Below are 24085 nucleotides of genomic sequence, written 5' to 3'. Positions count from 1 at the left end.
TATCTAGATTGGACGGTGCTGTCCACTCATCTGTCTAGATAGGACGGTGCTGTCCACTCATCTGTCTAGGTAAGACAGTGCTGTCCACTCATCTGTCTAGATAGGACTGTGCTGTCCACTCATCTGTCTAGATAGGACTGTGCTGTCCACTCATCTATCCAGATAGGACTGTGCTGTCCACTCATCTGTCCAGATAGGACTGTGCTGTCCACTCATCTGTCTAAATAGGACTGTGCTGTCCACTCATCTGTCTAGATAGGACTGTGCTGTCCACTCATCTGTCTAGATAGGACTGTGCTGTCCACTCATCTGTCCAGATAGGACTGTGCTGTCCACTCATCTGTCCAGATAGGACGGTGCTGTCCACTCATCTGTCCAGATAGGACTGTGCTGTCAACTCATCTGTCTAGATATGACGGTGCTGTCCACTCATCTGTCTAAATAGGACTGTGCTGTCCACTCATCTGTCTAGGTAGGACGGTGCTGTCCACTCATCTGTCTAGATAGGACTGTGCTGTCTACTCATCTGTCTAGATAGGACTGTGCTGTCCACTCATCTGTCTAGATAGGACTGTGCTGTCCACTCATCTGTCTAGATAGGACTGTGCTGTCCACTCATCTGTCTAGATAGGACTGTGCTGTCCACTCATCTGTCTAGGTAGGACGGTGCTGTCCACTCATCTGTCTAGATAGGACTGTGCTGTCTACTCATCTGTCTAGATAGGACTGTGCTGTCCACTCATCTGTCTAGATAGGACTGTGCTGTCCACTCATCTGTCTAGATAGGACTGTGCTGTCCACTCATCTGTCTAGATAGGACTGTGCTGTCCACTCATCTGTCTAGATAGGACTGTGCTGTCCACTCATCTGTCTAGATAGGACTGTGCTGTCCACTCATCTGTCTAGATAGGACTGTGCTGTCCACTCGTCTGTCTAGATAGAACTGTGATGTCCACTCATCTGTCTAGATAGGACTGTGCTGTCCACTCATCTGTCCAGATAGGACGTGCTGTCCACTCGTCTGTCTAGATAGGACTGTGCTGTCCACTCATCTGTCCAGATAGGACGGTGCTGTCCACTCATCTGTCTAGATAGGACTGTGCTGTCCACTCATCTGTCTAGATAGGACTGTGCTGTCCACTCATCTGTCTAGATAGGACGGTGCTGTCCACTCATCTGTCTAGATAGGACTGTGCTGTCCACTCATCTGTCTAGATAGGACTGTGCTGTCCACTCATCTGTCCAGATAGGACGGTGCTGTCCACTCATCTGTCTAGATAGGACGGTGCTGTCCACTCATCTGTCTAGATAGGACGGTGCTGTCCACTCATCTGTCTAGGTAGGACGGTGCTGTCCACTCATCTGTCTAGATAGGACGGTGCTGTCCACTCATCTGTCTAGATAGGACTGTGCTGTCCACTCATCTGTCTAGATAGGACGGTGCTGTCCACTCATCTGTCTAAATATGACTGTGCTGTCCACTCATCTGTCTAGATAGGACTGTGCTGTCCACTCATCTGTCGAGATAGGACGGTGCTGTCCACTCATCTGTCTAGGTAGGACGGTGCTGTCCACTCATCTGTCTAGATAGGACTGTGCTGTCCACTCATCTGTCTAGATAGGACTGTGCTGTCCACTCATCTGTCCAGATAGGACGGTGCTGTCCACTCATCTGTCCAGATAGGACTGTGCTGTCCACTCATCTGTCTAGATATGACGGTGCTGTCCACTCATCTGTCTAAATATGACTGTGCTGTCCACTCATCTGTCTAGATAGGACTGTGCTGTCCACTCATCTGTCTAGGTAGGACGGTGCTGTCCACTCATCTGTCTAGATAGGACTGTGCTGTCTACTCATCTGTCTAGATAGGACTGTGCTGTCCACTCATCTGTCTAGATAGGACTGTGCTGTCCACTCATCTGTCTAGATAGGACTGTGCTGTCCACTCATCTGTCTAGATAGGACTGTGCTGTCCACTCATCTGTCTAGGTAGGACGGTGCTGTCCACTCATCTGTCTAGATAGGACTGTGCTGTCTACTCATCTGTCTAGATAGGACTGTGCTGTCCACTCATCTGTCTAGATAGGACTGTGCTGTCCACTCATCTGTCTAGATAGGACTGTGCTGTCCACTCATCTGTCTAGATAGGACTGTGCTGTCCACTCATCTGTCTAGATAGGACTGTGCTGTCCACTCATCTGTCTAGATAGGACTGTGCTGTCCACTCATCTGTCTAGATAGGACTGTGCTGTCCACTCGTCTGTCTAGATAGAACTGTGATGTCCACTCATCTGTCTAGATAGGACTGTGCTGTCCACTCATCTGTCCAGATAGGACGGTGCTGTCCACTCGTCTGTCTAGATAGGACTGTGCTGTCCACTCATCTGTCCAGATAGGACGGTGCTGTCCACTCATCTGTCTAGATAGGACTGTGCTGTCCACTCATCTGTCTAGATAGGACTGTGCTGTCCACTCATCTGTCTAGATAGGACGGTGCTGTCCACTCATCTGTCTAGATAGGACTGTGCTGTCCACTCATCTGTCTAGATAGGACTGTGCTGTCCACTCATCTGTCCAGATAGGACGGTGCTGTCCACTCATCTGTCTAGATAGGACGGTGCTGTCCACTCATCTGTCTAGATAGGACGGTGCTGTCCACTCATCTGTCTAGGTAGGACGGTGCTGTCCACTCATCTGTCTAGATAGGACGGTGCTGTCCACTCATCTGTCTAGATAGGACTGTGCTGTCCACTCATCTGTCTAGATAGGACGGTGCTGTCCACTCATCTGTCTAAATATGACTGTGCTGTCCACTCATCTGTCTAGATAGGACTGTGCTGTCCACTCATCTGTCTAGATAGGACTGTGCTGTCCACTCATCTGTCTAGGTAGGACGGTGCTGTCCACTCATCTGTCTAGATAGGACTGTGCTGTCCACTCATCTGTCTAGATAGGACTGTGCTGTCCACTCATCTGTCTAGATAGGACTGTGCTGTCCACTCATCTGTCTAGATAGGACTGTGCTGTCCACTCATCTGTCTAGATAGGACTGTGCTGTCCACTCATCTGTCTAGATAGGACTGTGCTGTCCACTCATCTGTCCAGATAGGACTGTGCTGTCCACTCATCTGTCTAGATAGGACTGTGCTGTCCACTCATCTGTCCAGATAGGACTGTGCTGTCCACTCATCTGTCTAGATAGGACGGTGCTGTCCACTCAACTGTCTAGATAGGACGGTGCTGTCCACTCATCTGTCTAGATAGGACTGTGCTGTCCACTCATCTGTCTAGATAGGACTGTGCTGTCCACTCATCTGTCTAGATAGGACTGTGCTGTCCACTCATCTGTCTAGATAGGACTGTGCTGTCCACTCATCTGTCTAGATAGGACTGTGCTGTCCACTCATCTGTCTAGATAGGACTGTGCTGTCCACTCATCTGTCCAGATAGGACTGTGCTGTCCACTCATCTGTCTAGATAGGACTGTGCTGTCCACTCATCTGTCCAGATAGGACTGTGCTGTCCACTCATCTGTCCAGATAGGACGGTGCTGTCCACTCATCTGTCTAGATAGGACAGTGCTGTCCACTCATCTGTCTAGATAGGACGGTGCTGTCCACTCATCTATATAGATAGGACGGTGCTGTCCACTCATCTATCTAGAAAGGACGGTGCTGTCCACTCATCTGTCTAGATAGGACGGTGCTGTCCACTCATCTGTCTAGGTAGGACGGTGCAGTCCACTCATCTGTCTAGATAGGACTGTGCTGTCTACTCATCTGTCTAGATAGGACTGTGCTGTCCACTCATCTGTCTAGATAGGACTGTGCTGTCCACTCATCTGTCTAGATAGGACTGTGCTGTCCACTCATCTGTCTAGATAGGACTGTGCTGTCCACTCATCTGTCTAGATAGGACTGTGCTGTCCACTCATCTGTCTAGATAGGACTGTGCTGTCCACTCATCTGTCCAGATAGGACGGTGTTGTCCACTCGTCTGTCCAGATAGGACTGTGCTGTCCACTCATCTGTCCAGATAGGACGGTGCTGTCCACTCATCTGTCTAGATAGGACTGTGCTGTCCACTCATCTGTCTAGATAGGACTGTGCTGTCCACTCATCTGTCTAGATAGGACGGTGCTGTCCACTCATCTGTCTAGATAGGACTGTGCTGTCCACTCATCTGTCTAGATAGGACTGTGCTGTCCACTCATCTGTCTAGATAGGACTGTGCTGTCCACTCATCTGTCTAGATAGGACTGTGCTGTCCACTCATCTGTCCAGATAGGACTGTGCTGTCCACTCATCTGTCTAGATAGGACGGTGCTGTCCACTCATCTGTCTAGATAGGACGGTGCTGTCCACTCATCTGTCCAGATAGGACGGTGCTGTCCACTCATCTGTCCAGATAGGACGGTGCTGTCCACTCATCTGTCTAGATAGGACGGTGCTGTCCACTCATCTGTCTAGATAGGACGGTGCTGTCCACTCATCTGTCTAGGTAGGACGGTGCTGTCCACTCATCTGTCTAGATAGGACAGTGCTGTCCACTCATCTGTCTAGATAGGACTGTGCTGTCCACTCATCTGTCTAGATAGGACGGTGCTGTCCACTCATCTGTCTAAATATGACTGTGCTGTCCACTCATCTGTCTAGATAGGACTGTGCTGTCCACTCATCTGTCTAGATAGGACTGTGCTGTCCACTCATCTGTCTAGGTAGGACGGTGCTGTCCACTCATCTGTCTAGGTAGGACGGTGCTGTCCACTCATCTGTCTAGATAGGACTGTGCTGTCCACTCATCTGTCTAGATAGGACTGTGCTGTCCACTCATCTGTCTAGATAGGACTGTGCTGTCCACTCATCTGTCTAGATAGGACTGTGCTGTCCACTCATCTGTCTAGATAGGACTGTGCTGTCCACTCATCTGTCCAGATAGGACTGTGCTGTCCACTCATCTGTCTAGATAGGACTGTGCTGTCCACTCATCTGTCCAGATAGGACTGTGCTGTCCACTCATCTGTCCAGATAGGACGGTGCTGTCCACTCATCTGTCCAGACAGGACTGTGCTGTCCACTCATCTGTCTAGATAGGACGGTGCTGTCCACTCATCTGTCTAGATAGGACTGTGCTATCCACTCATCTATCTAGATAGGACGGTGCTGTCCACTCATCTGTCTAGATAGGACTGTGCTGTCCACTCATCTGTCCAGATAGGACGGTGCTGTCCACTCATCTATCTAGATAGGACTGTGCTGTCCACTCATCTGTCTAGATAGGACTGTGCTGTCCACTCATCTGTCTAGGTAGGACGGTGCTGTCCACTCATCTGTCTAGATAGGACTGTGCTGTCCACTCATCTGTCTAGATAGGACTGTGCTGTCCACTCATCTGTCTAGATAGGACTGTGCTGTCCACTCATCTGTCCAGATAGGACTGTGCTGTCCACTCATCTGTCCAGATAGGACTGTGCTGTCCACTCATCTGTCTAGATAGGACGGTGCTGTCCACTCATCTATATAGATAGGACGGTGCTGTCCACTCATCTATCTAGATAGGACGGTGCTGTCCACTCATCTGTCTAGATAGGACGGTGCTGTCCACTCATCTGTCTAGGTAGGACGGTGCTGTCCACTCATCTGTCTAGATAGGACTGTGCTGTCCACTCATCTGTCTAGATAGGACTGTGCTGTCCACTCATCTATCCAGATAGGACTGTGCTGTCCACTCATCTGTCCAGATAGGACTGTGCTGTCCACTCATCTGTCTAAATAGGACTGTGCTGTCCACTCATATGTCTAGATAGGACTGTGCTGTCCACTCATCTGTCTAGATAGGACTGTGCTGTCCACTCATCTGTCCAGATAGGACTGTGCTGTCCACTCATCTGTCTAGATAGGACTGTGCTGTCCACTCATCTGTCTAGATAGGACTGTGCTGTCCACTCATCTGTCTAGATAGGACTGTGCTGTCCACTCATCTGTCTAGATAGGACGGTGCTGTCCACTCATCTATCTAGATAGGACGGTGCTGTCCACTCATCTGTCTAGATAGGACTGTGCTGTCCACTCATCTGTCCAGAAAGGACTGTGCTGTCCACTCATCTGTCCAGATAGGACGGTGCTGTCCACTCATCTGTCCAGATAGGACTGTGCTGTCCACTCATCTGTCTAGATATGACGGTGCTGTCCACTCATCTGTCTAAATATGACTGTGCTGTCCACTCATCTGTCTAGATAGGACTGTGCTGTCCACTCATCTGTCTAGATAGGACTGTGCTTTCCACTCATCTGTCTAGGTAGGACGGTGCTGTCCACTCATCTGTCTAGATAGGACTGTGCTGTCCACTCATCTGTCTAGATAGGACTGTGCTGTCCACTCATCTGTCTAGATAGGACTGTGCTGTCCACTCATCTGTCTAGATAGGACTGTGCTGTCCACTCATCTGTCTAGATAGGACTGTGCTGTCCACTCATCTTTCCAGATAGGACTGTGCTGTCCACTCATCTGTCTAGATAGGACTGTGCTGTCCACTCATCTGTCCAGATAGGACTGTGCTGTCCACTCATCTGTCCAGATAGGACGGTGCTGTCCACTCATCTGTCTAGATAGGACAGTGCTGTCCACTCATCTGTCTAGATAGGACGGTGCTGTCCACTCACCTATATAGATAGGACGGTGCTGTCCACTCATCTATCTAGACAGGACGGTGCTGTCCACTCATCTGTCTAGATAGGACGGTGCTGTCCACTCATCTGTCTAGGTAGGACGGTGCTGTCCACACATCTGTCTAGATAGGACTGTGCTGTCCACTCATCTGTCCAGATAGGACTGTGCTGTCCACTCATCTATCGAGATAGGACTGTGCTGTCGACTCATCTGTCCAGATAGGACTGTGCTGTCCACTCATCTGTCTAGATAGGACTGTGCTGTCCACTCATCTGTCCAGATAGGACTGTGCTGTCCACTCATCTGTCTAGATAGGACGGTGCTGTCCACTCATCTGTCTAGATAGGACTGTGCAGTCCACTCATCTATCTAGATAGGACGGTGCTGTCAACTCATCTGTCTAGATAAGACTGTGCTGTCCACTCATCTGTCCAGATAGGACGGTGCTGTCCACTCATCTATCTAGATAGGACTGTGCTGTCCACTCATCTGTCTAGATAGGACTGTGCTGTCCACTCATCTATCTAGATAGGACGGTGCTGTCCACTCATCTGTCTAGATAGGACGGTGCTCTCCACTCATCTGTCTAGGTAGGACGGTGCTGTCCACTCATCTGTCTAGATAGGACTGTGCTGTCCACTCATCTGTCTAGATAGGACTGTGCTGTCCACTCATCTATCCAGATAGGACTGTGCTGTCCACTCATCTGTCCAGATAGGACTGTGCTGTCCACTCATCTGTCTAAATAGGACTGTGCTGTCCACTCATATGTCTAGATAGGACTGTGCTGTCCACTCATCTGTCTAGATAGGACTGTGCTGTCCACTCATCTGTCCAGATAGGACTGTGCTGTCCACTCATCTGTCTATATAGGACTGTGCTGTCCACTCATCTGTCTAGATAGGACTGTGCTGTCCACTCATCTGTCTAGATAGGACTGTGCTGTCCACTCATCTGTCTAGATAGGACGGTGCTGTCCACTCATATATCTAGATAGGACGGTGCTGTCCACTCATCTGTCTAGATAGGACTGTGCTGTCCACTCATCTGTCCAGAAAGGACTGTGCTGTCCACTCATCTGTCCAGATAGGACGGTGCTGTCCACTCATCTGTCCAGATAGGACTGTGCTGTCCACTCATCTGTCTAGATATGACGGTGCTGTCCACTCATCTGTCTAAATATGACTGTGCTGTCCACTCATCTGTCTAGATAGGACTGTGCTGTCCACTCATCTGTCTAGATAGGACTGTGCTTTCCACTCATCTGTCTAGGTAGGACGGTGCTGTCCACTCATCTGTCTAGATAGGACTGTGCTGTCCACTCATCTGTCTAGATAGGACTGTGCTGTCCACTCATCTGTCTAGATAGGACTGTGCTGTCCACTCATCTGTCTAGATAGGACTGTGCTGTCCACTCATCTGTCTAGATAGGACTGTGCTGTCCACTCATCTTTCCAGATAGGACTGTGCTGTCCACTCATCTGTCTAGATAGGACTGTGCTGTCCACTCATCTGTCCAGATAGGACTGTGCTGTCCACTCATCTGTCCAGATAGGACGGTGCTGTCCACTCATCTGTCTAGATAGGACAGTGCTGTCCACTCATCTGTCTAGATAGGACGGTGCTGTCCACTCACCTATATAGATAGGACGGTGCTGTCCACTCATCTATCTAGACAGGACGGTGCTGTCCACTCATCTGTCTAGATAGGACGGTGCTGTCCACTCATCTGTCTAGGTAGGACGGTGCTGTCCACACATCTGTCTAGATAGGACTGTGCTGTCCACTCATCTGTCCAGATAGGACTGTGCTGTCCACTCATCTATCGAGATAGGACTGTGCTGTCGACTCATCTGTCCAGATAGGACTGTGCTGTCCACTCATCTGTCTAGATAGGACTGTGCTGTCCACTCATCTGTCCAGATAGGACTGTGCTGTCCACTCATCTGTCTAGATAGGACGGTGCTGTCCACTCATCTGTCTAGATAGGACTGTGCAGTCCACTCATCTATCTAGATAGGACGGTGCTGTCAACTCATCTGTCTAGATAAGACTGTGCTGTCCACTCATCTGTCCAGATAGGACGGTGCTGTCCACTCATCTATCTAGATAGGACTGTGCTGTCCACTCATCTGTCTAGATAGGACTGTGCTGTCCACTCATCTGTCTAGATAGGACTGTGCTGTCCACTCATCTGTCTAGATAGGACTGTGCTGTCCACTCATCTGTCTAGATAGGACTGTGCTGTCCACTCATCTGTCTAGATAGGACTGTGCTGTCCACTCATCTGTCTAGATAGGACTGTGCTGTCCACTCATCTGTCTAGATAGGACTGTGCTGTCCACTCATCTGTCTAGATAGGACTGTGCTGTCCACTCATCTTTCTAGATAGGACTGTGCTGTCCACCTATCTGTCCAGATAGGACGGTGCTGTCCACTCATATGGCTCTCTCTCTCTCTCTCTCTCTCTCTGTCATTCTCTCATTATGTCTCTCTGCCTCTCTCTCTTTCAATTCAATTCAATTCAATTCAATTCAATTCAATTCGCTTTATTGGCATGACGTAACAATGTACATATTGCCAAAGCTTATTTTGGATATTTACAATATAAAAATAAATAAAAATGTGAATCAAAATTGTCAACGGGACAACAGTAACAACAATAACCAAGGTTCAAAATAACCATACATTCAACAATAACAATAAGCATACAGTAGAGGACATGTGCAGGTTGATTGGTCTGTCAGACACTGTCCCTCAACTCTTTGCCTCTCTCACTGTCATCCTCTCTCTTTCTGCATCTATCTCTCCCTCTCTTTCCTCTCTCTATCTATCTCTCCCTCTCCTTCTCTCTCTCTTTCCATCTCCTCTCTCCTTCTCCCTCTCCCCCTCTCTCTCTCTCTTTCTCATGCTCTCATTCTCTCTCTCTCTCCGAATCTCTCTCTATCTCTCTCTACAACTTCCACTCTCTCAATCTCTCTCAATCTCTCTCCGTGATCAGTCACAGTAAAATAACTCTTTGTTTATTTAAATATAGGCATGTCACACCTATCCAACAAAGGTCTGGTTGATCATTTTATAGATCAGTGTGTGTCCTTATTTAGTGCACTACTTTCTACCACGGCCGATAGGGCTCATATCAAAACTAGTGCACTACATAGGACGTAGCATACATGTTTTTAATGCCGTGTGTCCCTTGGTCTTTAACCTGCTGCTGGTGCTGTATAGATGATATTAGACTTTTAAAGAAATGACCCTTGAGGGAATCAACCACAAATCCTTCTGTAACACAATAATAATGCCAACATAAATAATTATAAATATATTATATATTCGCTGCATGTTCAACAGCAGTCTGATACATAAAGCATGTGTTATCCACCATCCATCACACAGCTAATGGATGAGAACAGAAAATAAACCAAGATTTAGGAGACACGTTTGAAATAGTAATATTGAACAGAACAGAATTGTTTAGGATTAGTGAGTTATATCACAATCAGTAGCAGTGAGTTATATCACAATCAGTAGCAGTGAGATATATCACAATCAGTAGCAGTGAGTTATATCACAATCAGTAGCAGTGAGATATATCACAATTAGTAGCAGTGAGTTATATCACAATCAGTAGCAGTGAGTTATATCACAATTAGTAGCAGTGAGTTATATCACAATCAGTAGCAGTGAGATATATCACAATTAGTAGCAGTGAGTTATATCACAATCAGTAGCAGTGAGTTATATCACAATCAGTAGCAGTGAGTTATATCACAATCAGTAGCAGTGAGTTATATCACAATCAGTAGCAGTGAGTTATATCACAATCAGTAGCAGTGAGATATATCACAATCAGTAGCAGTGAGTTATATCACAATCAGTAGCAGTGAGTTATATCACAATCAGTAGCAGTGAGTTATATCACAATTAGTAGCAGTGAGTTACATCACAATCAGTAGTAGTGAGTTATATCACAATCAGTAGCAGTGAGATATATCACAATTAGTAGCAGTGAGTTATATCACAATCAGTAGCAGTGAGATATATCACAATTAGTAGCAGTGAGATATATCACAATCAGTAGCAGTGAGTTATATCACAATCAGTAGCAGTGAGTTACATCACAATCAGTAGCAGCGAGTTATATCACAATCAGTAGCAGTGAGTTATATCACAATCAGTAGCAGTGAGTTATATCACAATCAGTAGCAGTGAGTTATATCACAATCAGTAGCAGTGAGTTATATCACAATCAGTAGCAGTGAGTTACATCACAATCAGTAGCAGTGAGTTACATCACAATCAGTAGCAGTGAGTTACATCACAATCAGTAGCAGTGAGTTATATCACAATCAGTAGCAGTGAGTTATATCACAATTAGTAGCAGTGAGATATATCACAATCAGTAGCAGTGAGTTGGGAAGTAAATCAGTAAGACATAGACAGTATGAGATGAAAAAGAAGGTGTCTGTCTGTCTTGGCTGTCTTGGCTGTCTGCCTGCCTCTCTGTCTGTCTGTCTGTCTGTCTGTCTGTCTGTCTGTCTGTCTGTCTGTCTGTCTGTCTGTCTGTCTGTCTGTCTGTCTGTCTGTCTGTCTGTCTGTCTGTCTGTCTGTCTGTCTGTCTGTCTGTCTGTCAGTACCCACCTGTGTATGAGAGGGTGGAAGGCCTCTCCTGCCGTAGATCCCCACCAGGGCATCTTTGCCTAGAGACACGTTGAACTTGAGGTACATGGAGTGGTCTACGAAGACCTGTGATCTCCAGAAGACTCCCGGAGGTATCTGCTGGGCGACCTTACGACCCACGTCAATCTCCCCCATGTCTATGAAGCTGTCATCTGGGAACAGGCTGTCCACTTTACCTGCATCACAATCACAGTAAAGTGGACAGAACAGGGAATCAGTCAATGAACAAGGCGATTCAGGTTATCAGGTTATGAGGACTAAATTAATCTACATTGTACAGCCCTCAGGTTATGAGGACTAAATGAATCTAGGTCTGTCCCCTTCAACACAGATATACAACCAGGTCTGTCCCCTTCAACACAGATATACAACCAGGTCTGTCCCCTTCAACACAGATATACAACCAGGTCTGTCCCCTTCAACACAGATATACAACCAGGTCTGTCCCCTTCAACACAGATATACAACCAGGTCTGTCCCCTTCAATACAGATATACAACCAGGTCTGTCCCCTCCAACACAGATATACAACCAGGTCTGTCCCCTCCAGATGAGCTAGTTGAGTTAGTTGAGTTAGTTGAGCTAGATGAGCTAGATGAGCTAGTTGAGCTAGGTGAGCTAGATGAGCTAGATGAGCTAGTTGAGCTAGTTGAGCTAGATGAGCTAGATGAGCTAGTTGAGTTAGATGAGTTAGTTGAGCTAGATGAGCTAGATGAGCTAGTTGAGCTAGATGAGCTAGTTGAGCTAGTTGAGCTAGTTGAGCTAGTTGAGTTAGATGAGTTAGTTGAGCTAGAAGAGCTAGATGAGCTAGTTGAGCTGGTTGAGTTGGTTGAGCTAGTTGAGCTAGTTGAGCTAGATGAGCTAGTTGAGCTAGATGAGCTAGATGAGCTAGTTGAGCTAGTTGAGCTAGATGAGCTAGTTGAGCTAGATGAGCTAGATGAGCTAGTTGAGCTAGATGAGCTAGATGAGCTAGTTGAGCTAGATGAGCTAGTTGAGCTAGATGAGCTAGATGAGCTAGTTGAGCTAGATGAGCTAGATGAGCTAGTTGAGCTAGGTGAGCTAGTTGAGCTAGTTGAGCTAGATGAGCTAGTTGAGCTAGATGAGCTAGTTGAGCTAGTTGAGCTAGATGAGCTAGTTGAGCTAGATGAGTTAGATGAGCTAGATGAGCTAGTTGAGCTAGATGAGCTAGATGAGCTAGATGAGCTAGTTGAGCTAGATGAGCTAGTTGAGCTAGTTGAGCTAGATGAGCTAGTTGAGCTAGATGAGTTAGATGAGCTAGATGAGCTAGTTGAGCTAGATGAGCTAGATGAGTTAGATGAGCTAGTTGAGCTAGATGAGCTAGATGAGTTAGATGAGCTAGTTGAGCTAGTTGAGCTAGATGAGTTAGATGAGCTAGTTGAGTTAGATGAGCTAGATGAGCTAGTTGAGCTAGATGAGCTAGATGAGCTAGTTGAGCTAGTTGAGCTAGATGAGCTAGTTGAGTTAGATGAGTTAGTTGAGCTAGATGAGTTAGATGAGCTAGTTGAGCTAGATGAGCTAGTTGAGCTAGTTGAGCTAGTTGAGCTAGTTGAGTTAGATGAGTTAGTTGAGCTAGAAGAGCTAGATGAGCTAGTTGAGCTGGTTGAGTTGGTTGAGCTAGTTGAGCTAGTTGAGCTAGATGAGCTAGTTGAGCTAGTTGAGCTAGATGAGTTAGATGAGCTAGTTGAGCTAGTTGAGTTAGATGAGCTAGATGAGCTAGTTGAGCTAGATGAGCTAGTTGAGCTAGTTGAGCTAGATGAGCTAGATGAGCTAGATGAGTTAGATGAGCTAGATGAGCTAGATGAGCTAGATGAGCTAGTTGAGCTAGATGAGCTAGATGAGCTAGATGAGCTAGCTGAGCTAGATGAGTTAGATGAGCTAGTTGAGCTAGTTGAGCTAGTTGAGCTAGATGAGCTAGTTGAGCTAGATGAGCTAGATGAGCTAGTTGAGCTAGATGAGCTAGATGAGCTAGATGAGCTAGATGAGCTAGTTGAGCTAGATGAGTTAGATGAGCTAGATGAGCTAGTTGAGCTAGATGAGCTAGATGAGTTAGATGAGCTAGTTGAGCTAGATGAGCTAGATGAGCTAGATGAGTTAGATGAGTTAGATGAGCTAGTTGAGCTAGTTGAGCTAGATGAGTTAGATGAGCTAGTTGAGTTAGATGAGCTAGATGAGCTAGTTGAGCTAGATGAGCTAGTTGAGCTAGTTGAGCTAGATGAGCTAGTTGAGTTAGATGAGTTAGTTGAGCTAGATGAGTTAGATGAGCTAGTTGAGCTAGATGAGCTAGTTGAGCTAGTTGAGCTAGTTGAGCTAGTTGAGTTAGATGAGTTAGTTGAGCTAGAAGAGCTAGATGAGCTAGTTGAGCTGGTTGAGTTGGTTGAGCTAGTTGAGCTAGTTGAGCTAGATGAGCTAGTTGAGCTAGTTGAGCTAGATGAGCTAGTTGAGCTAGTTGAGCTAGATGAGCTAGTTGAGCTAGATGAGCTAGATGAGCTAGTTGAGCTAGTTGAGTTAGATGAGCTAGATGAGCTAGTTGAGCTAGATGAGCTAGATGAGCTAGTTGAGCTAGTTGAGCTAGATGAGCTAGATGAGCTAGATGAGTTAGATGAGCTAGATGAGCTAGATGAGCTAGTTGAGCTAGATGAGCTAGATGAGCTAGTTGAGCTAGATGAGCTAGATGAGCTAGTTGAGCTAGGTGAGCTAGTTGAGCTAGATGAGCTAGTTGAGCTAGATGAGCTAGTTGAGCTAGTTGAGCTAGATGAGCTAGTTGAGCTAGATGAGTTAGATGAGCTAGTTGAGCTAGTTGAGTTAGATGAGCTAGATGAGCTAGTTGAGCTAGATGAGCTAGATGAGCTAGTTGAGCTAGTTGAGCTAGATGAGCTAGATGAGCTAGATGAGCTAGATGAGCTAGATGAGCTAGATGAGCTAGTTGAGCTAGATGAGCTAGATGAGCTAGTTGAGCTAGATGAGCTAGATGAGCTAGATGAGCTAGATGAGCTAGTTGAGCTAGATGAGCTAGATGAGCTAGATGAGTTAGATGAGCTAGTTGAGTTAGATGAGCTAGTTGAGCTAGATGAGCTAGATGAGCTAGATGAGTTAGATGAGCTAGATGAGCTAGATGAGCTAGATGAGCTAGATGAGTTAGATGAGTTAGATGAGCTAGATGAGTTAGTTGAGTTAGATGAGCTAGATGAGTTAGATGAGTTAGATGAGCTAGATGAGCTAGTTGAGCTAGATGAGCTAGATGAGTTAGTTGAGTTAGATGAGCTAGATGAGTTAGTTGAGTTAGATGAGCTAGATGAGTTAGTTGAGTTAGATGAGCTAGATGAGTTAGATGAGTTAGATGAGTTAGATGAGCTAGATGAGCTAGTTGAGCTAGATGAGCTAGATGAGCTAGTTGAGCTAGATGAGCTAGTTGAGCTAGTTGAGCTAGTTGAGCTAGTTGAGCTAGATGAGCTAGTATTCTGTGTATTGTTCCAATGCAAATACACAATTGAAAGTGAGGAGATAAAAGTATCACCTTGTCTCATAGAGAAGTATAGATGACTCTAGTGGGGATTGAAGAGTATCACCTTGTCTCATAGAGAAGTATAGATGACTCTAGTGGGGATTGAAGAGTATCACCTTGTCTCATAGAGAAGTATAGATGACTCTAGTGGGGATTGAAGAGTATCACCTTGTCTCATAGAGAAGTATAGATGACTCTAGTGGGGATTGAAGAGTATCACCTTGTCTCATAGAGAAGTATAGATGACTCTAGTGGGGATCGAAGAGTATCACCTTGTCTCATAGAGAAGTATAGAGGACTCCAGTACCCAAAAGTCTGTTTTAGCGATGAAGACTTTCTCCATTTTGAAGTAGTGAACATAATTCCATCCCGCTCAACATTCCATAACTACAGGGGGCAGTAAATCACCAACCTTGACTTTATACCTGTTCACACAACACCCTCCAGGTGACAGTATGCACCCTTTCAGTTTGTTTATCAACTCACAGAAAGTAGTAGAAGAAGAGCATGGAGTCCATCAAAATGGAGACGGCCTGAATGGCGCTGCGCGTACGCTCACAGACGCCATAATGGGACAGATATAATTGTGATCTCTACACATCTCTATGGTTTGATCTTGACACCGCCGCACTGTAAGGCACAATTATAAAAGCATAACTATTGATTTACCTTCAACTGTGGCTGCCACTCATAGCCTAAAGCAGCACGGTGTGTGTGTGTGTGTGTGTGTGTGTGTGTGTGTGTGTGTGTGTGTGTGTGTGTGTGTGTGTGTGTGTGTGTGTGTGTGTGTGTGTGTGTGTGTGTGTGTGTGCCTGCTTGTTGTTACATGGTAGCTCTGGGACTTATTTACTGCTGTCTATAGACTATACTGTAGTACTGCTGTCTATAGACTATACTGTAGTACTGCTGTCTATAGACTATACTGTAGTACTGCTGTCTATAGACTATACTGTAGTACTGCTGTCTATAGACTATACTGTAATACTGCTGTCTATAGACAATACTGTAATACTGCTGTCTATAGACCCTACTGTAGTACTGCTGTCTATAGACTATACTGTAGTACTGCTGTCTATAGACCATACTGTAGTACTGCTGTCTATAGACTATACTGTAGTACTGCTGTCTATAGACTATACTGTAGTACTGCTGTCTATAGACTATACTGTAGTACTGCTGTCTATAGACTATACTGTAGTACTGCTGTCTATAGACTATACTGTAGTACTGCTGTCTATAGACTATACTGTAGTACTGCTGTCTATAGACTATACTGTAGTACTGCTGTCTATAGACTATACTGTAGTACTGCTGTCTATAGACTATACTGTAGTACTGCTGTCTATAGACTATACTGTAATACTGCTGTCTATAGACTATACTGTAGTACTGCTGTCTATAGACTATACTGTAGTACTGCTGTCTATAGACTATACTGTAGTACTGCTGTCTATAGACTATACTGTAATACTGCTGTCTATAGACTATACTGTAGTACTGCTGTCTATAGACTATACTGTAGTACTGCTGTCTATAGACTATACTGTAGTACTGCTGTCTATAGACTATACTGTAGTACTGCTGTCTATAGACTATACTGTAGTACTGCTGTCTATAGACTATACTGTAGTACTGCTGTCTATAGACTATACTGTAGTACTGCTGTCTATAGACTATACTGTAGTACTGCTGTCTATAGACTATACTGTAATACTGCTGTCTATAGACTATACTGTAGTACTGCTGTCTATAGACTATACTGTAGTACTGCTGTCTATAGACCATACTGTAGTACTGCTGTCTATAGACTATACTGTAGTACTGCTGTCTATAGACTATACTGTAGTACTGCTGTCTATAGACTATACTGTAGTACTGCTGTCTATAGACTATACTGTAGTACTGCTGTCTATAGACTATACTGTAGTACTGCTGTCTATAGACTATACTGTAGTACTGCTGTCTATAGACTATACTGTAGTACTGCTGTCTATAGACCATACTGTAGTACTGCTGTCTATAGACTATACTGTAGTACTGCTGTCTATAGACTATACTGTAGTACTGCTGTCTATAGACTATACTGTAGTACTGCTGTCTATAGACTATACTGTAGTACTGCTGTCTATAGACTATACTGTAGTACTGCTGTCTATAGACTATACTGTAATACTGCTGTCTATAGACTATACTGTAGTACTGCTGTCTATAGACTATACTGTAGTACTGCTGTCTATAGACTATACTGTAGTACTGCTGTCTATAGACTATACTGTAGTACTGCTGTCTATAGACTATACTGTAGTACTGCTGTCTATAGACTATACTGTAGTACTGCTGTCTATAGACTATACTGTAGTACTGCTGTCTATAGACTATACTGTAGTACTGCTGTCTATAGACTATACTGGAGAGGAGAGGAGTGGAGGAGAGGAGTGGAGGAGGAGAGGAGGAGAGGAAAGGAGGAGAGGAGGAGGAGAGGAGAGGAGAGGAGAGGAGAGGAGAGGAGAGGAGAGGAGGAGGAGAGAGGAGAGGAGAGGAGAGGAGAGGATGAGAGGAGGAGAGGAGGGGAGGAGAGGAGGAGGAGAGGAGTAGAGGAGGAGAGGAGAGGAGGATAGGAGGAGAGGAGTTGAGGAGAGGAGGAGAGGAGGAGAAGAGGAGTGTAAACTGTCCTGAAGTCGCCGTAGCTGAGATAGTTGGTTGTTGGTACCATGGGTTTAGTACATGCTTTCTTCTTGTGCCAGGGAACGGAAGGGACGACAAACCAGGCCAAACCAGACTAAGACGGAAGAGAGGAGATGAAAGGAGTGAATCCGTTCTGAAGGGGACAGAGAGAGGGAGCTAATCCCCTACAGCAGCCCCTGGATCCGCCGTCCCTGAAGACACACACACTCCTCTCCTCTCCTCTCCTCTCCTCTCCTCTCCTCTCCTCTCCTCTCCTCTCCTCTCCTCTCCTCTCCTCCCTCTCCTCTCCTCTCCTCTCCTCTCTTCTCCCTTCCCCTCCTCTCCTCTCCTCTCCTCTCCTCTCCTCTCCCCTTCCCCTCCTCTCCTCTTCCCTCCTCTCTATCCTCCTCTTCTCCTCTCCCTCCCCACTTACAGTGTCTTCTATTGGATTACATTGAAGATCTCTCTGGCTGTTTACATACCACTGAGACAGCTGGGACAATGTGGACTTGGTTGTTTTCCGAAATGCCACTTAGCAATTTGGAAGTTTTGGAAAACTTTTCAAAGAAAAGTATCGACATTCTTTACTATCATTCATGGCATTTTGAAAATGAATCAAATGGGACAATATTTAACTTTAATTTTAACTTCTAATTTCAACTTCACCTTTCAAAATGTCTTATTTTCCTTGTGTACAGTGCCTCTGGAAAGTATTCCCGACCCCTTGACTTACAGCCTTAATCTAAAATGGATTAAATGAATAAAAACCCTCAGTAACCTACACACAATACCCCATAACGACGAAGCGAAAACAGGTTTTTAGATTTTTTTTAAATGTATTAAAAATAAAAAACAGAAATACCTTATTTACATAAGTATTCAGACTCTTTGCTATGAGACTCAAAATTGAGCTCAGGTGCATCCTGTTTCCATTGATCATCCTTGAGATGTTTCTACAACTTGATTGGAGTTCACCTGTGGTAAATTCAATTGATTGGACATGATTTGGAAAGGCACACACCTGTCTATATAAGGTCCCACAGTTGACAGTGCACGTCAGAGCAAAAACTATGAGGTCAAATAATTGTCCGTAGAGCTCAGAGACAGGATTGTGTCGAGGCACAGATCTGGGGAAGGGTACCAAAACATTTCTGCAGCATTGAAGGTCCCCAAGAACACAGTGGCCCCCATTCTTAAATGGAAGAAGTTTGGAACCACCAAGACTCTTCCTAGAGCTGGCCGCCCGGCCAAACTGAGCAATCAGGGAGAGAAGGGCCTTGGTCTGGGAGGTGACCAAGAACCCGATGGTCACTCTGACAAAACTCCAGAGTTCCTCTGTGGAGATGGGAGAACCTTCCAGAAGGACAACCATCTCTGCAGCACTCCACCAATCAGGTCTTTATGGTAGAGTGGCCAGATGGAAGCCACTCCTCAGTAAAATACACATGACAGCCTGCTTGGTATTAAAGGACTCAGACCATGAGAAACAAGATTGTCTGGTCTGATGAAACCAAGATTGAACTCTTTGGCCTGATTGCCAAGCGTCACGTCTGGAGGAAACCTGGCACCAACCCTATGGTGTAGCATGGTGATGGCAGCATCATGCTGTGGGGATGTTTTTCAGCGGCAGGGACTGGGAGAATAGTCAGGATCGCGGGCAAAGATGAACGAAGCAAAGTTCAGAGAGATCCTTGATGAAAACCTGCTCCAGAGCGCTCAGGACCTCAGACTGGTGCGAAGGTTCACCTTCCATCAGGACAATGACGCTAAGCACACAGCCAAGACAATGCAGGAGTGGCTTTGAGACAAGTCTCTGAATGTCCTTGAGTGGCCCAGTCAGAGCCCGGACATCTCTGGAGAGACCTGAAAATAGCTGTGCAGCGACGCTCCCCATCCAACCTGACAGAGCTTGAGAGGATCTGCAGAGACAAATGGGAGAAACTCCCCAAATACAGGTGTACCAAGCTTGTAGCGTCATACCCAAGAAGACTCGAGGCTGTAATTGCTGCCAAAGGTGCTTCAACAAAGTACTGAGTAAAGGGTCTGAATACTTATGTAAATGTGATATTTTTTTTTTTTTTTCATTGCCAAACATAAAAAAAAAAACGTTTTTGCTTTGTCATTATGGGGTATTGTGTGTAGATTGATGAGGGGAAAAAACTATTTAAACAATTTTAAATGTGGAAAAAGTCAAGGGGTCTGAAAACGTTCCTTAGTCACTGAATACCCATGTGTCTGTTATACCAGCTAAATGAAAATGAGATGTACGTGTAAGTAAGTTCATCGCCTTACCGTCGTCCTTGGCTCTGCGGTCGGGCAGTTCCAGGCCAGTGTTGCCCAGGGGTGGCAGGCTGAGGTCAGTAGGTAGAGGCAGACCGCTGGTGTTGTCCTCCGACAGCTGGTACATCTGTCCCTGCATGGGCTGTAGGTGCCAGTTCAGACCCAACAGGTGCATGGCTTCAACAGAACAGACGTAGAGAATGAACCCCAACACGATATGACTAGGCAATGACTGTTGTTAAGGTACTGAGCTACAACGGGACCACAATCTGTAAGTCGCTCTGGATAAGAGCGTCTGCTAAATGGACCACATATAGCACTGTCAGTCTAAGGGTTGCACTAAACTTCCTGAAGTTTCCCCTTTTTTGTGGGTTTATCTACATTATTATTATTTTTTTTTAACAAGGCAAGTCAGTTAAGAACAAATTTTTATTTTCAATGACGGCCTAGGCCGGGGGCAGAATGACAGAGTTGTACCTTGTCAGCTCGGGGATTCGAACTTGCAACCTTTCAGTTACTAGGCTACGCTGCCGCCCCAGAGTTAAAGATGTTTCTTCAGATGTGTAATAGCTGGTCTAATCAGACGATTACCCAACATGAGATAACTAAGCATGGACTGTTGTTGATTTTGAAGGGTACTGATGGTCGTAACCTATAGGCTAGACACTATAGAAACCTCAAGGCGTTACAAAACAATACTAAAAGTGATAGCTCTGACAAAGAAGCTTGTCTTCTGAAACCCACAATGCAATTCACTTTAGAAGCTTGTCTTCTGAAACCCACAATGCAATTCACTTTAGAAGCTTGTCTTCTGAAACCCACAATGCAATTCACTTTAGAAGCTTGTCTTCTGAAACCCACAATGAAATTCACTTTAGAAGCTAACTAAGCTGCCGTCCTGAATCTTTCTTTAATACTGCAACGCAGAATGTTGACCTGGTGACCTCTCAAGCTGACATCTCTCCATATGAATGACAAGCCGACATAATCAGGTCAAAGGTCACAGTGTAAAACAACACAGTAGTTTAAATGGTTAATGTTGCCATTCTGTGAAGAAATGCTGATCAGGTAACATCTAATAGGAGGGTGAAATCAGACGTCATAAACCCTGAGGACAGATCTGTCATGGCCTAAATAACACCCTATTCCCTACCAAAAGTAGTACACTACGTAGGGAATAGGGTGTGATTTGAGACATACCCCCTGATGTGCCCCAATAGAACACAGACTTGGTCTATCTCTTGGCTCGTTCCCCCAGGACCCTGCTATTCTTCTCATCACCATTACTTTACTAATTCCATACAACGCTGAGGTGGGGATACAAGAGAAGAACCCAGTCAGCAGGAAGAACAGAAGGGGAGAGGAGGAGAGGCACTGGTTGAATGGGGAGGGTGTGGAATGACCCAGTCAGCAGGAAGAACAGAAGAGAGGAGAGGAGGAGAGAATGGGGACGGTATGGAACGACCCAGTCAGCAGGAAGAACAGAAGGGGAGAGGAGGAGAGGAGGAGAGGCACTGGTTGAATGGGGAGGGTATGGAAGGTGAAGTGCCCATTGTAGACAGACACACACCAATTCATGACAAGATCAAGCTGTTTTGATCTGTGCTCAGGAAGCTCACTAACAACCTGTGGTAGTGACACAGTGAGTGTGTATTTAAATAAAAAAATATTTTAAAAATCCTTTATTTTAACTTGGCAAGTCAGTTAAGAACAAACTCTTATTTTCAATGATGGCCTACCAGGGAACAGTGGGTTAACTGCCTTGTTCAGGGGCAGAATGACAGATTTGTACCTAGTCAGCTTGGGGATTCAATTTTGCAACCTTTCGGTTACTGGCCCAACGCTCTAACCACTAGGCTACGCTGCTATGTGTGTGGTGTGGTGTGGTGTGTTGTGGTGTGGTGTGGTGTGGTGTGGTGTGTGTGGTGTGGTGTGGTGTGGTGTGGTGTGGTGTGTGTGGTGTGGTGTGGTGCGGTGTGTGTTAATTACAAACTAAAACACAATCAGTAGACCAAATAGATTACTTAAATGATTCATCAACTCCTGCTATGCCATCCATCCCTTCATCCATCCATCCATTCATCCATCCATCCATCCCTTCATCCATCCCTTCCTTCCTTCATCCATCCCTTCATCCATCCCTTCATCCATTCCTTCATCCATCCCTTCATCCATCCCTTCCTTCATCCATCCCTCCATCCACCCCTCCATCCACCCCTTCATCCACCCCTTCATCCATCCCTTCATCCATCCCTTCCTTCATCCATCCATCCCTTCCTTCATCCATCCCTTCATCCATCCCTTCCTTCATCCATCCATCCCTTCCTTCATCCATCCCTTCCTTCATCCATCCCTTCATCCATCCCTTCATCCATCCCTTCATCCATCCCTCCATCCACCCCTTCATCCACCCCTTCATCCATCCCTTCATCCATCCCTTCATCCATCCCTCCATCCACCCCTTCATCCATCCCTTCCTTCATCCCTTCCTTCCTTCATCCATCCCTTCCTTCATCCATCCCTTCATCCATCCCTCCATCCATCCATCCCTTCCTTCTTTCCTTCATCCATCCCTTCAATCTATGCAGCCTACTCAATCACATTTTATAGCTACTGTTTACAGGCCTCCTGGGCCATATGCAGAGTTCCTCACTGAGTTCCCTGAATTCCTATCGGACCTTGTAGTCATCGCAGATAATATTCAAATTTTTGGTGACTTTAATATTCACATGGAAAAGTCCACAGACCCACTCCAAAAGGCTTTCGGAGCCATCATCGACTCAGTGGGTTTTGTCCAACATGTCTCTGGACCTACTCACTGCCACAGTCATACTCTGGACCTAGTTTTGTCCCATGGAATAAATGTTGTGGATCTTAATGTTTTTCCTCATAATCCTGGACTATCGGACCACCATTTTATTAAGTTCGCAATCGCAACAAATAATCTGCTCAGACCCCAACCAAGAAGCATTAAAAGTCGTGCTATAAATCCTCAGACAACCCAAAGATTCCTTGATGCCCTTCCAGACTCCCTCTGCCTACCCAAGGACGTCAGAGGACAAAAATCAGTTAACCACCTAACCGAGGAACTCAATTTAACCTTGCGCAATACCCTAGATGCAGTTGCACCCCTAAAAACTAAAAACATTTGTCATAAGAAACTAGCTTCCTGGTATACAGAAAATACAAGAGCTCTGAATCAAGCTTCCAGAAAATTGGAACGGAAATGGCGACACACCAAACTGGAAGTCCTCCGACTAGCTTGGAAAGACAGTACCGTGCAGTATCGAAGAGCCCTCACTGCTGCTCGATCATCCTATTTTTCCAACTTAATTGAGGAAAATAAGAACAATCCGAAATGTATTTTTGATACTGTCGCAAAGTTAACTAAAAAGCAGCATTCCCCAAGAGAGGATGGCTCTCACTTCAGCAGTGATGAATTCATGAACTTCTTTGAGGAAAAGATCATGATCATTAGATAGCAAATTACGGACTCCTCTTTAAATCTGCGTATTCCTCCAAAGCTCCGTTGTCCTGAGTCTGCACAACTCTGCCAGGACCTAGGATCAAGGGAGACACTAAAGTGTTTTAGTACAATATCTCTTGACACAATGATGAAAATAATCATGGCCTCTAAACCTTCAAGCTGCATACTGGACCCTATTCCAACTAAACTACTGAAAGAGCTGCTTTCTGTGCTTGGCCCTCCTATGTTGAACATAATAAACGGCTCTCTATCCACCGGATGTGTACCAAACTCATTAAAAGTGGCAGTAATAAAGCCTCTCTTGAAAAAGCCAAACCTTGATCCGGAGAATGTAAAAAACTATCGGCCTATATCGAATCTTCCATTCCTCTCAAAAAATTTAGAAAAAGCTGTTGCGCAGCAACTCACTGCCTTCCTGAAGACAAACAATGTACACGAAACGCTTCAGTCTGGTTTTAGACCCCATCATAGCACTGAGACTGCACTTGTGAAGGTGGTACATGACCTTTTAATGACGTCAGACCGAGGCTTTGCATCTGTCCTCGTGCTCCTAGACCTTAGTGCTGCTTTTGATACCATCGATCACCACATTCTTTTGGAGAGATTGGAAACCCAAATTGGTCTACATGGACAAGTTCTGGCCTGGTTTAGATCTTATCTGTCGGAAAGATATCAGTTTGTCTCTGTGAATGGTTTGTCCTCTGACAAATCAACTGTAAATTTCGGTGTTCCTCAAGGTTCCGTTTTAGGACCACTATTGTTTTCACTATATATTTTACCT

The 24085-nt window shown here is 45.5% G+C and overlaps 1 protein-coding gene across 1 annotated transcript in view; it reads right to left on the bottom strand.

Annotated features, from left to right (window-relative positions):
• Window positions 1-24085, bottom strand: part of tenm4 (teneurin transmembrane protein 4) — a 653198-nt gene that overhangs the window by 296509 nt on the left and 332604 nt on the right. Inside the window, 2 exon segments of the mRNA XM_082966126.1 lie at window positions 11312-11526; window positions 19830-19994. Of these exon segments, the coding sequence (XP_082822252.1) occupies window positions 11312-11526; window positions 19830-19994 (380 nt within the window).

This window comes from Salmo salar, chromosome 20 (assembly GCF_965601325.2).
Source record: "Salmo salar chromosome 20, fSalSal1, whole genome shotgun sequence".
Classification (NCBI taxonomy): Eukaryota; Metazoa; Chordata; class Actinopteri; order Salmoniformes; family Salmonidae; genus Salmo; species Salmo salar.
Note: the sequence above shows the minus strand (reverse complement) of the source record. Positions and strands in the feature narration are given on the sequence as shown.